Consider the following 12,791-nt stretch of genomic DNA (forward strand, 5'->3'; position numbering starts at 1 on the left):
GGAAGGCTTTCTTATCTCTTCTTGCTATTTTTGAAATTCTCCATTCAGATGGGTTTATCTTTCCTTTTCTCCTTTGCCTTTTGCTTGTCTTCTTTTCTCAGCTATTTGTAAGACCTCCTCAGATAACCATTTTGCCTATTTGCATTTCTTTTCCTTGGGGATGGTCGATCACTGCCCTCTGTACAATGTCACGAACCTCTGTCCATAGTTCTTCAGGCACAGTGTCTATCAGATCTAATCTCTTGAATCTATTTGTCACTTCCACTGTGTAATTATAATGCATTTGATTTAGGGCATACCTGAATGGCCTAGTTTTTTTTCCCTACCTTTTTCAATTTAAGTCTGAGTTTTGCAATAAGGAGTTCATGATCTGAGCCACAGTCAGCTCTGAAATTCTTCTTCTTCTTCTAAGTCACTTCAGTCGTGTCCGACTCTGTGTGACCCCATAGACGGAAGCCCACCAGGCTCCCCCGTCCCTGGGATTCTCCAGGCAAGAACACTGGAGTGGGTTGCCATTTCCTTCTCCAATGTGTGAAAGTGAAGTCGCTCAGTCGTGTCCGACCCTTAGCGACCCCACGGACTGCAGCCTACCAGGCTCCTCCATCCATGGGATTTTCTAGGCAAGAGTACTGGAGTGGCTTGCCATTGCCTTCTCCGGGCTCTGAAATTAGGGTTTATTAAAAATGTAAACTTTTAAACATGACTGTTAGAGCTCTTCATTCTATGTAGAAAAAATGCTAAAACCCTATTTTCAGCTTTTTTTCTTAAATGTTGATCCTCATTTTCCCCTTTGTCAAGTCTATTATTAGTGACACTTTTTGCATATCAAATATTTTTACAATAGTCACATAGTAATTTTATTTGTAAGCAATATCCTATTTCATTATATGCAAATAGCTTTGACTGGAAATGAACTATTTCAGTGTAATATATATGTTCTATATAGATATTCTAGGTTAGTTTGATTAAAAAAACAACACTACCTGGTACATATGTTTTTTTGTATATTTTTTAGTAGTATATAGAGTTCGTGACTTATGTCATTAACAGGGAATGAATACTTGAAGTAAAATGTTTTTACTCAAAACTATTGACTGGATGTGTTTGTGTATTTTAGGTGAAAACTGACTTTTGTCAGACTGTGCTTCCATACTTGATTCATGATATTTTACTACAAGATACAGATGAATCATGGAGAAATCTCCTTTCTACACACATTCAGGGATTTTTTACTAGCTGTTTCAAACACTCTTCACAAACAAGCCGGTCCACAACCCCTGCAAATTTGGATTCAGGTATTCTGTTAAATTTCTCACCTTTATACTGTTAAAGTCTCAGTTCTAGAGAAAAATATTGTTTGAGTCCCATCAAGGCACTTTGTAGGCTTAATCTCATAACCTCTAAACATCTATTCTGCCATCTGTAAAATGGAGATAAAAGTTGTAACAAGTTATTGATGAAATATTGTGTGTAAAACACCTAAGAAAATACTTAATGCATAGTACCCTCTCATTAAATATAGACTAATATTAATGGAGCAACTGATTGAGTATTTAGTACATATTAAACACTGTGCCTGTTGCTGGCAGAATTACTCATAATTCTGTGATCTAGGATTACTACAATTAACATTTGGCATATACATTAGTTTTTTAAAAGAAAAATTGGACTATGTTTTACTTAAACTTTTATAACTTACCCTCCTTCCATGCTGTTGTATAAGAAGTATTTCCCATGCCGAGAGCTTATTGCAGGAGAAGTTAAACCAAGAATTGAATGCACATGGGCTTCCTTGGTGGCTCAGTGGTAAAGAATCTCCCTGCCAATGCAGGAGATGTGAATTCAATCCCTGGGTTGGGAAGATTCCCTGGAAAAGCAAATGGCAACCCACTCCAGTATTCTTGCCTGGTAAATTTTTTGGAGAGAGGAGCCTGGTGGACTATAGTTCACGGTGTCTCAAAAGAGTCAGACATGACTTAGCAACTAAACAATAACATCAATACATTGTTGAGGGCTCACTCTTGGTCAGTTTTTCAAACCTAAATTTGAGAAAAGGAAAATATTTATAGATATGTGACGTTAACTTACAGATTAATACGTCCTGAATATGTATTATTAACGTATTTTATGTACAAACATAAAACTAGGTACAAATTCACATACTGTACTTCAAGACCAGTACAGTTGACTGAGACTTTTTCATCTTTATCAGTTGTTTATGCATGTTTGTGCTATAGCTTTTCAAACATAAAATCAGCCAGTTTTATTTTGTTCCAATATTTTTACTGTTGTAAATAGAAGTTTAAATTTCACATGTAAAATCTACTGTTGAAAAGGAAAGTATATAGATGTCTATCAAATGGTTTCTTTTCTGATGTCTATAAGTCTCACTGCCTTCATTTGAATGTCCTATGTACATCTCAAATTCAACTGTCCAGAGGTAAATTTATCATCTTCACCTTCGTCCCCCAGCCTCCTCCTTTCAATAAAGAACATGCAGTGGTTTAAGCCTGAAACCTTTCTCACATGTCTCATCTGATTACCAGATCCTGGGAGTTCTGTGTTATAAATAACATTAGTCCATCTATTTTTCTTTGTACACAGCTGTTTTCCAGCTCTGTGGTTCAATACAGTGAAATCTTTCAGTAAATTCTCCATGTTCGTTCTTGATTCACCCATCTTAGTGTTGTCTGGAACACTATTCTTTCTTCCTCTCCAAATGAAACATTAGTTTTTCAGATACCATTCTTTTCTGTAAAACTCTTATTGTTCAGAGTTCTTTATCTGCCTCTCTGATGTTCTAAACTTTCTCTATCATAGCACACATCACACTGTGTTAAGTCTCTTAGGCTAGTCATTGAGTTCCATTTGGTCAGAAATAGTCTGTCTTATACCGTTGTATACTGAGCACTTACCTAGTACATTAAAAAGTCCTATGTAAATAGTTGCTTAATCAGTGAATTAGTCCTCTTCAGAAATAAAATATAAATTACAGTTAAATTCCTAATTTTACTAAGCATAATAGTTTCCTTTAAAAGAAAAAGAAATGCCATTAAATTCCATTTATTGATTCATATTTATTAAGAGCCTCTTTTGTGCTAGAACCTTATAGTGTAGAGGAAGACAGTCCCAGACAAAAGGAAGAGGACACATAAGCACACCTGTCTGAGACTGATGGGGCATCTCTTTCCTTGTCAGAGTCAGAGCACTTTATCCGATGCCCTGTGGATAAAAAGTCACAAAGAACTATGCTTGCTGTTGTGGACTACATGAGGAGACAAAAGAGGTAATGTGACTATTGGTTCTTGAATTTGGGAATTTAGAAGTGTAACTTGTTATTGTTGACTGAATTTTAACATGATTATTTAAGGTAATGCTGTTGCAGGGTGCTGTATTTAATATGTGTGATGCTTATATCTCCTTGAAATAATCCATATTCAGGGTGGAACTTTGGTGAAATCAATGTCAGGAACTCTCAATACTTTTTTTTAAGTGAAGTATAGTTGATTTATAATATTGTGTTAGTTTCTGGTGTTCAGCAAAGTGATTCAGTTATGTATATGTATTTTTTTCAGATTATTTTCCAGTTTAGGTTATTGTAAGATAAATTACAAGACTTTGAATACTGTAGGAACTCTGAATTCTTGGAGAAGGAAATGGCAACCCACTCCAGCATTCTTGCCTGGAGAATCCCATGGACAGAGGAGCCTGGCGGACTGCTGTCCTTGGGGTCGCAAAGTCAGACAGGACTGAGTGACTGAGCACTGAATTCTAGCCCCAACTATAACAGTAACAGTGTTACCTTTGCTAAATCATTCAGTCTTTGGGGGCTTTAGTTTATTTCATTTATACTAATGGAAAAGGAATAGTGATTTTCCAGGTTGCATTTAGGTTCATTGCTCCTCTTTTAACTTTTTTACTTTTGTCTCAGAAGTAGCTAGAGTTATGTAAAAAGCTCCTTTGTTTATCTTTATTATGAAACACAAGTTTCTTTACTGTGTAACATGGTCCTCAAAATCTGTGATTCTATATGGTGATACTGTGCTATAGCAGTGTTTATTTCCTTGATTCTGATAAATTATTTTATAATTCAGTATTTTGTTCCTGTTGTTTCTTTTGAGACGTTTAACAGTGAGTGCAGGAATTGATAGAAAGGATGCTCGGCTGATTTGTACTGCTCCAGAATTGACCAGAACTTTAAAGAAATAATGTAGTAGGCTTATAACTTGAATAGGTAGGCATTGATGTCTCATTGGTTTGTACGGTAGTAGTGGCAGTGGCTGATAAAGAATGGGAGGGAATGGTGGGGGAAAAATAAAAAATTGGTAGTGAGATTTGGAAAAAATTTTTAACCTAAATGCATTTACATCTTAAAAATTAGCTCCTCTGTATCCTCCTCATACCTTTCCATCTCATGCTTAGAAAAAGAAGTGTTAGGCCTTTCGGTGTCTGCGTTTCCGGTTAGAAAGTTGATTAACTATATTGTTTTATATTGAATCCTCTTGTGAGAGACCCCATACAGAACTTTAACTGGCAGCATCTCTTTTGTCAGTTTTGGGAGGCAGTTCACCTCTGAATTATTCATTTTATATTTACCATTGAGTAAAGTAGTATTTACTTGGGTTAGCCTTCAAGAAGATAAAATTTCTCAGTATTTTTTATTCTAAATAAGGCCTTAAAGAAGATTCCTTGAGAAAATATGGCAGGGACATAGAATAAAGAGTAAGGACTTGAGTTCAGGTTCATTCTCAGAATAGCTATAGTTAAGTCTTGGCTACATGATTGGCACTTTATTCATCACCTTTGTAAGCACTGTTTGCTCATTACAGCTATTCTCTGAGGTATATATTATTTCCTGGTTTTGCAAATGAAGAAACTGAGGCTTAAGAAGTTAAGTTGCCAAAATTCATACAGCTTGTAATAGGTAATCCAGCTGGATTTGAAATTAGCTAGAGTTTCCTGCTTTAATACTAATTGTCTTAACCAGTGCCTTGTCACATCTCTGTAAAATTGTTTTGAGAAAGATAATGTTGTCCCTTCCAGTTACGGCCTACTGTTATCACAGTGGAAGATTTTTGTTAAATAACCTCAACCTAGGCAATTAGCTCAGAAGAAAGCTGCAATAGGAAAGACATGTAAATGTGTCTTAAACAATATTTTCATTAAATTGATCATTTAAAAACACTTGTGTATATATTATTAGTTATTCTATATAGCCTATTCTTAGCCTGTGGTCCATGAATCCCTCGGTAGGGGGCAAGTATGAACCTCCCATTTTCATGGGATGATGGTCCATAGCTTTTATCAGATTTTCTAAGAGGTATGTGATCCAAAAAGAGTGATGGAACTCTAGCTATGTTATCTTAAGTGTTATATATTGGGAATATGTGGTTTTTGGTTATTTGAATGTAATTTTCTTTTTAACTAGCACTGGCTACCATTGTATTCTGTATCAACATACTTTTTGTATGTAAGTTAAAGAAATGGACATGATTAGATTTAAATTTTTTCTTTAGACCTTCTTCAGGAACAGTTTTTGATGATGCTTTCTGGCTGGAGTTGAATTATCTAGAAGTTGCCAAAGTAGCTCAGTCTTGTGCTGCTCATTTTACAGCATTGCTCTATGCAGAAATCTACGCAGATAAGAAGAACTTGGATGATCAAGAGAAAAGGTAATGGGATTTGGAAGTTTTGGTTTGTAAAATTGGTGTTGACGTTGTTTCATTAAAGGTATATTTTAAAGATGTGTTTTACTTTCACTCTCCCATTTAAAAGATATTTTAAATAAATGCTTTCTACCTTTTAAGGAGAAAAGATAATAAAGGTATGTTAAAGAAATAAGCAGTTCTGCCCTGAACTAGAGATGTTTATTACTCAATAATTATAAAAATTACACAGATAACAAACTTCTGGAGGACAGAGATCATTCTTATTTTTCTCTGTATTCCCCATAGTAACTAGCATTGGGAACTTTATATAAGTGATCAATAATTATTTTTCACATAGTTGAATGATTCCCTAATTTTAAATTAAGTTTACCACTGTTCCCTCAATTTATTCAAGATCCATTTTACTTATTGACTAGAAGTAATGTAACCTGATTGCTTTCTGTGACTAAATTGCTTTCATTGTTTTGGTGTCTACCTGGATTCCTACTTCTTTACTTTGCTTTTCCACTGAGTGAGAACTCTCATAAGAGTTTAACAGGTATAATCTTAGATAATAGAGAAAAGCAAAAAATAGCCAAGAAAGTTGAAGAGTAAAAAATACAGTTTACTGTCCCAGTGTCCTTCCTCAAATCTTTGTTCATTTGAAATAGCTTAGTGTTTATTTTTTAATTAATTAATTAATTTTTAATTGGAGAATAATTGCTTTACAGCAGTTATTTGATATTTATTTAAATATTTATTTTTATAGTTAGCCTCACTTTCCCACCATGAAATCACTCATATTACAAAATTGAAATAGCAAAGAAGTGTTAAATTGATGCATTTCTTATGCTTGCTACCTATAATTTCTACTTTGGATTGTCATTAAGCTGAAAGCAGTATGGTTTTTGGATTGTGGAAAACCAGGCACCAGAGTTCAGATCCTAGTTCAGATATGATTAATTTAGTAGACTCGGACTGGTTCGCTTAATGCTCTCATTTGTTTTAATTTCTCCTTTTCATTTAAAAACTGTTAAAAATCTACAGTGTGATCAATATACTCTTATATATCAGTATACTTAGCAACTGTAGCTTAATAGAATTGGAATGTAATTTCTAGATTTTATTAAAATATCCCCCAAAATCGACAATGGGTAGATCATGTGTATAATGTGTAATTGACATGTTTGTGAACACTTAAGACTTTACTTTGTACAAAGGCAAGTAAAATGACTAAGAAATTTATTTTTGACTACTTTAGGTCTTAAAAATTTGGCAGAAACCCTGCATACTTTGTAGTAATTTTAATCTGAGTACACCTCAGTATCTTGGTTCCATAGAATAATATTGTTTACTAATCAGGGGTGAATAACAGTTCTTATCTGAGTATAAGTAAAAAGTTTTAATTTGAGAATAAGTGATTATATAGAATGTGGCAAATTTTTGCAAAATTGCTTGTTTTACCAGCAAAAGTGCCTGAATTTTGTTTTGGTTAGTTTTAGGGGAGAAGTGCTTCATAAATGGGACTTGCTGTTTGCTTTGACAATCTGATTTTTTTTTTTTTTTTTCAAATGCCTAATGGACAGGGGAGGGCAAACAGACATGAGGTGTATAGAAAGGACGGTGGTGGTTTAGTCACCAAGTCATGTCCAACTCTTGCAACCCCATGGACTGTAGCCTGCCAGGCTCCTCTGTCCATGGGATTCTCCAGGCAAGAATACTGGAGTGGGTTGCCATAGAAAGGGTAAAGAATGCTGATTTTCTTCAGTGACTCAGGTGAACTGAGACTTTGGTAAATCTAAAGTGATCAGAAAAAGTATAAAAGCAAAATACAAATCGACAGTTTATAGACACTATCAGGTCAAAAAATGAATTGCTCTCTTAGGTTTCCTAGTCAAGTTAGTTAATAGCAAAATGTAGACAAATCTGAGTTCTAATTCTGTTACTTATTACCTGTGGTTCTCCTGGTCCACTTCCTTTTCGACACTTAATATTATCAGATTTCTTAAGTTTTGCCAAATTATCAAGTGTAAAGTGGTATCTCAGGTGTGGTCTTAATTTGCATGCCTGTGTTTATTAATGAGGTTAAGTAAGTAAGTGTTAAGTCGCTAATTCGTTTCCAACTCTTTTGAACCCCATGGACTATAGCTTGCCAGGCTCTTCAGTCTGGAATTCTCCAGGAAAGAATACTGGTGTGGGTAGTCATTCCCTTCTCTGGGAGATCTTCCCGACCCAGGGATCAAAATCCAGGTCTCTCACATTGCAGGCAGATTCTACCCTCTGTGACACTAGGGAATCCCCAATGAGGTTAAACTTCAGGTAAAATCGCTGACAGACCATTTAGGAATTGAACTCAAGGTCTTCTGCTCTATTTTTAAGCTCTGTAAAAAATAAGCATATTTTGGCATATAGCTTTTCCATAAATAAGACTGTGGTTAAAATGTAATTCTCATTCAAAACCTAATACTCACAAATTCCTTTTCTATTCTAGGCTTGTTATTGTTTTTAAGTATAAATGGTTCATTATATTTTATTTATAACCTTTGTTAGTTTTTTCTTTCAAAGTTTATGGTATACATATTAGCAAGCCTCAAAATTGTATATTGCCATTAAAAGAGATGCTCTTGTGACAAACAGAAGTCTTACATTTGAAGAAGAAAGCCAAAGTACAACTATTTCCAGTTTGAGTGAAAAAAGTAAGGAAGAAACTGGGATAAGTTTACAGGTATATATTATAGACTTTATTATAAATGTTTGTTTCACACTTTGGACTATTGTTTTGTTATAAAGACTATATAGATTTGAATTGTCATTTGATTTTCAAACTGAAGTTACTTTTTGGACTGTCATATACGTTAAATTCCTGGTTTGAAGCTTAGGCCTTGGATTAGGCAAATAAGTTCTATCTTTATGCAATCACTTAGTTGTATAATCTTCCAGAAATTACTTAATCTTTTCAACTTTGAATTCCTTTATCAGAAAGATGAAAGTACAACCACCTATCTCATAGGGTGAATTATACCATATATTTTTCTACTACAGTACTCTATTTTCTTCATAGCACTTAACATTTATATTTGTATTTGTTTACTTGTTTATTGTATATCATATCTCAGGGCAGATTGCTTCTTCTGTGAATTTTTAAATTAAAAAATTTAAATTTGACCCATTAAATTTGACTCTTAATTTGACCCATTCTTCCTTTAAAATGAGTTTGATCTTCTTCAGTTTGCTTACACCTCTGATGTTCTCTTCTTTGCTTTCAGTGTGTCTCCTATTTCTTAGACAAAATAGGGGACATAGATAGGAAGTGCCACCATATGACACTGTCAAACATAGGAATCTTCCTGCATCTGCTCCCATTGTAATCTTTGCTTTTGTTAAAGCAGAGGAACAGTTTCTCCTGCTGTCCTTTTTTCTGTGCTTTGTTTTTCAACTGTCAAGAACTTTATTTTTTTATTGTGCCAAGCTTCTTCTCAATATATTCAAACATTTCAGACTCTTCTTATTAAAAATATTCTCCTTCAAATGAACACAAAATCATTTCCCTTTTCCTTATGTTCTCTTTAAGGTGACACCCTTTTTTCTCCTTTTCCATCACAGCCAAACCTTGTGAAAGAATTTCCACTGAATAACACCTGCTAATGTCACTCATAAACTTGATGTTACTAAGTCTAGCCCTCACCTTTCATTCAGCCTCTTCCTTAATGTTTCGTCAATACTTAACACCATCAACTATGCCTTACTTGAAATACATTCTGTCTGCCTTTTTGATACTATTTTCCTGATTTTTCTCCTTCCCTATTTTGCTAGTTTATAGTTTTATCCTCTTTTTCTGAGTTTTTGGAGTATCTCCTGTGCTCCAGGTACTGTGCTAGCTTTAGGACTAAATGTTTCAACACTTGAGGGCTTGATTTCATTCTTATGAATAGAAACAATTTGATTAGAATGATAAACTTATGCCAATATCAGTTTGTGTTTAGAAAATATTTCCTGGAGCAACTACCATTAAGATAATTAAAGTGCTTGATCAATTTTCTATACAATGCTATTTCTCTTTGTTTTCTTTTTCCTTTGCTTCTTTCTGTTTTGTTTTCTGTTTTCATTTTTATTTTACTGAGATTATTTTAAACAGAATCATTTCTTTCCTGAGTAAATTTTATTGCAAAGTTTGAATCATCAAACCAATTCTTTATATCACATTTTACCAGTTATTACATAGTGCAACTTTGAATTTTCTTTCAAAGAAAACCTTACAACTTTTTTTTACCAAGTTCACTTTTGAAGAGTAAGACTTTGCAGAACTTCATTTTCCCATGTACAGTTTTAACTGTTGACAGGATTGTTTGCTTTTGTTTTTATGGGTTTTTTTCATATGTTAGAAGCATCATAGGTTGGGATTTATATCTTATCTAATTCATTAAATTTTCTTTTCAAGTCGTCCATAGTCATTGTTGTCTCGGATCAGTTTGTTGTGTTGGTAGTCCATATCATTAGTGTATATTTCAGTATCATCATATTTTACCTTTATAACATGTTATATAATTTAAATTTGCTGAAGTCATAAACTGATATTTTTCCCTTTAAAAAATTTTTTTTTCTGTTTTTAGGATCTGCTTTTAGAAATCTACAGGAGTATAGGAGAGCCAGATAGTCTTTATGGCTGTGGTGGAGGGAAAATGTTACAACCCCTTACTAGGTAAATTGCTTTTTCATAGATAATGCTATAGTAATTCTGTTATGAAAGAAATTACATGCATATAGATCTCAAAAGGCATTTAAAAACTCTTTTCTTATAGACTGCGAACATATGAACATGAAGCAATGTGGGGGAAAGCCCTAGTAACATATGACCTCGAGACAGCAATCTCCTCATCAACTCGTCAGGCAGGAATAATTCAGGTACTTTTTTTTTTCTGCTTTATTAAAGCACTACTTATGTAGTGCTCCGATTATTTCAGTATATCGATGGACTATTTACACAACCAGATAAACTCTAGGGCTAAGACTGAAGGTTATTTTTTAAGCACTGGGATTAAAACTCAGAAGGATACACAGGTAAATTGGACAGATGATTGACCTGAAAGATCATATAGATTTGTTGGTCATAATCTTCTTAGCTAACAATAGAAGACATTTCTTGAACTGTGTACAGTGTGCCTGGTAGTTAATTAAGTCCTTTGTATGGAAAATCTCATGTAAACTATTTCTCATAGTTTGTACTAGAGTTTGTCTCAGAAGCTATCATTTCTGTTACTAATGTTCCTTAACCATTCTTTTATCAAATATTAGAGCCCTTTGAACTCTGTCTTCATGTTTTAGGGGGAACACACACAGTATTTTGGGATTTTGAGTGATATTGCAAACTTCTAAAATTTTGAAAGTTACTTTTTATGTTTGATTGCTATTTTTTGTTTTAAATCTCCTGCTCAGGCCTTGCAGAATTTGGGACTCTGCCATATTCTTTCCATCTATTTAAGGGGATTAGATCATGAAAATAAAGAGTGGTGTGCTGAACTACAGGAACTTCATTACCAAGTAGCATGGAGGAATATGCAGTGGGACCAATGCATTTCTGTCAAGTAAGAAGAATTTAGACATTTAAAATTGCCATTTCTTTAGTTGCGAACAGTGAGCTGTTTTTATAGTGTAAGTTGTATTTTTATGTTTTGTAGATGCTGTTAAGCTAAATGCTTAAATAACATACCAGTAAGCAGTTAGTGTACATAGGCTTGAATTTCATTCTCTTCTCTCTCCACCTCTACCCTCATGATATTTTTTGGAAAGAGAAATATAAAAGTTATTTCTCAAGAGAATCTTCTTATGTATTGTTTACAAATCCAAAGAGAAATTCAGGCATTTCCCTTCCCACTACCTGCTGCTAACATTTTCTTTATTCAGCTGGCACTTTTATTGGCTGGATGGTACACAAAAGACTGTTTATTTGTGAAATAATTTATATAAAAAACTTCTAAATCAATAGCATAGGAAGACAATGACTTTAGCCTGCATGTAAGGTCCCCATGTGTTCTCAATGAATTAAAAGCCAAGCACCTAATCTAATAAAAGATTGTGTATTTATGTAAAAGTCTTTTGATAATATAAACCAAAGAATAATTAAATCACATTAATTGTACATTTAATCACTTTCATAGAAAAAAATTTCATTAATTAGAATGTCTTTCAGATTTCAGACTTTTAGATTGCTGTAAAATCAGAGGTATGCATTCATATTTTAGAAACAGTGTATTTTACTCTGTGAGCTGATTGCTGCTTGCCTCTGAATCTCCGTATGCTGTTTTTCTCTTTGCATACTATATTTCAGCCACATAGTGCTCCTTGTTTTTTTTTAATCCATTAGGCCAGACTGTTTGTACCTAAAAGCCTTAAATATACATCTTCTTTTTTCTCCTCTTACCATGAAGGTGGTCTACTTGTCAGACTGTAATTTAATAATATGACATATTCAGAGAGATCTTTTCTGACTTTCCATTCTAAAGTACCCACTCAGTCATTTGTTTTGTTACCGTTTTACTTTTTCTACATGTCCTTTGTCCTGGTATTTTTCTTATTTATTGTCCATCTCCAAACCGGAACGTAAACTCCATGAGAATTGGGGGCCTGATCTGACTCATCTACAAATGAACTCACTGCATCTAGAACTTGGTGACCAGTACCTGGCACATAGTAGGTGTTCATCTAATAAATAAATAAATAACATGTTTAGAGCCCCCCCCCAAAAAAAAATCTGAGAAATTTGCTTTTTCTTCCTGCTTGAAAAATTAAAAGATCCACAGAGTTCTTCATGATTCTTACCAAATTTTCTAGAAATGCATTTTTTTAAATGGAGATAATTCTATTGTAGTTTAAAATTTTTCCTCTTGGTGAAGCTGTTTATACACACACAACAGGATTCTCTGTTTTTAAATATATTTTTTCTCTAATTTTTTAATTACTTCACAGCAAAGGAATGGAAAGAACCAGTTACCACGAGTTGTTGTACAATGCTCTGCAGTCTCTAAGAGACAGAGAATTCTCCACTTTTTATGAAAGTCTCAAACATGCCAGGTATTGTAAAAAGAAAGAGTTATTGTATTTTAACATTGCTTCTTTTCTGAAAACCTGAAGAATAATTTCAGTACA

General features: G+C 33.8%; 1 protein-coding gene across 7 annotated transcripts in view; it reads left to right on the forward strand.

Annotated features, from left to right (window-relative positions):
- The window catches only part of ATM (ATM serine/threonine kinase), a 163,389-nt gene that overhangs the window by 97,556 nt on the left and 53,042 nt on the right, over window positions 1-12,791 (forward strand). For 6 of the 7 annotated variants that reach the window (XM_055422966.2, XM_055422965.2, XM_055422967.2 and 3 more), the window contains 8 exons: window positions 1,118-1,295; window positions 3,199-3,286; window positions 5,517-5,672; window positions 8,265-8,373; window positions 10,259-10,347; window positions 10,448-10,550; window positions 11,082-11,230; window positions 12,612-12,716. In XM_055422966.2, the coding sequence (XP_055278941.2) occupies window positions 1,118-1,295; window positions 3,199-3,286; window positions 5,517-5,672; window positions 8,265-8,373; window positions 10,259-10,347; window positions 10,448-10,550; window positions 11,082-11,230; window positions 12,612-12,716 (977 nt within the window). The remainder of the gene's footprint in view (window positions 1-1,117; window positions 1,296-3,198; window positions 3,287-5,516; window positions 5,673-8,264; window positions 8,374-10,258; window positions 10,348-10,447; window positions 10,551-11,081; window positions 11,231-12,611; window positions 12,717-12,791) is intronic. The other variant, XM_055422971.2, reaches the window with a different exon arrangement.

The sequence above is a fragment of the Moschus berezovskii genome, chromosome 14, assembly GCF_049115385.1.
Source record: "Moschus berezovskii isolate FMDL1 chromosome 14, NW_MosBer_1.0, whole genome shotgun sequence".
Taxonomy (NCBI): domain Eukaryota; kingdom Metazoa; phylum Chordata; class Mammalia; order Artiodactyla; family Moschidae; genus Moschus; species Moschus berezovskii.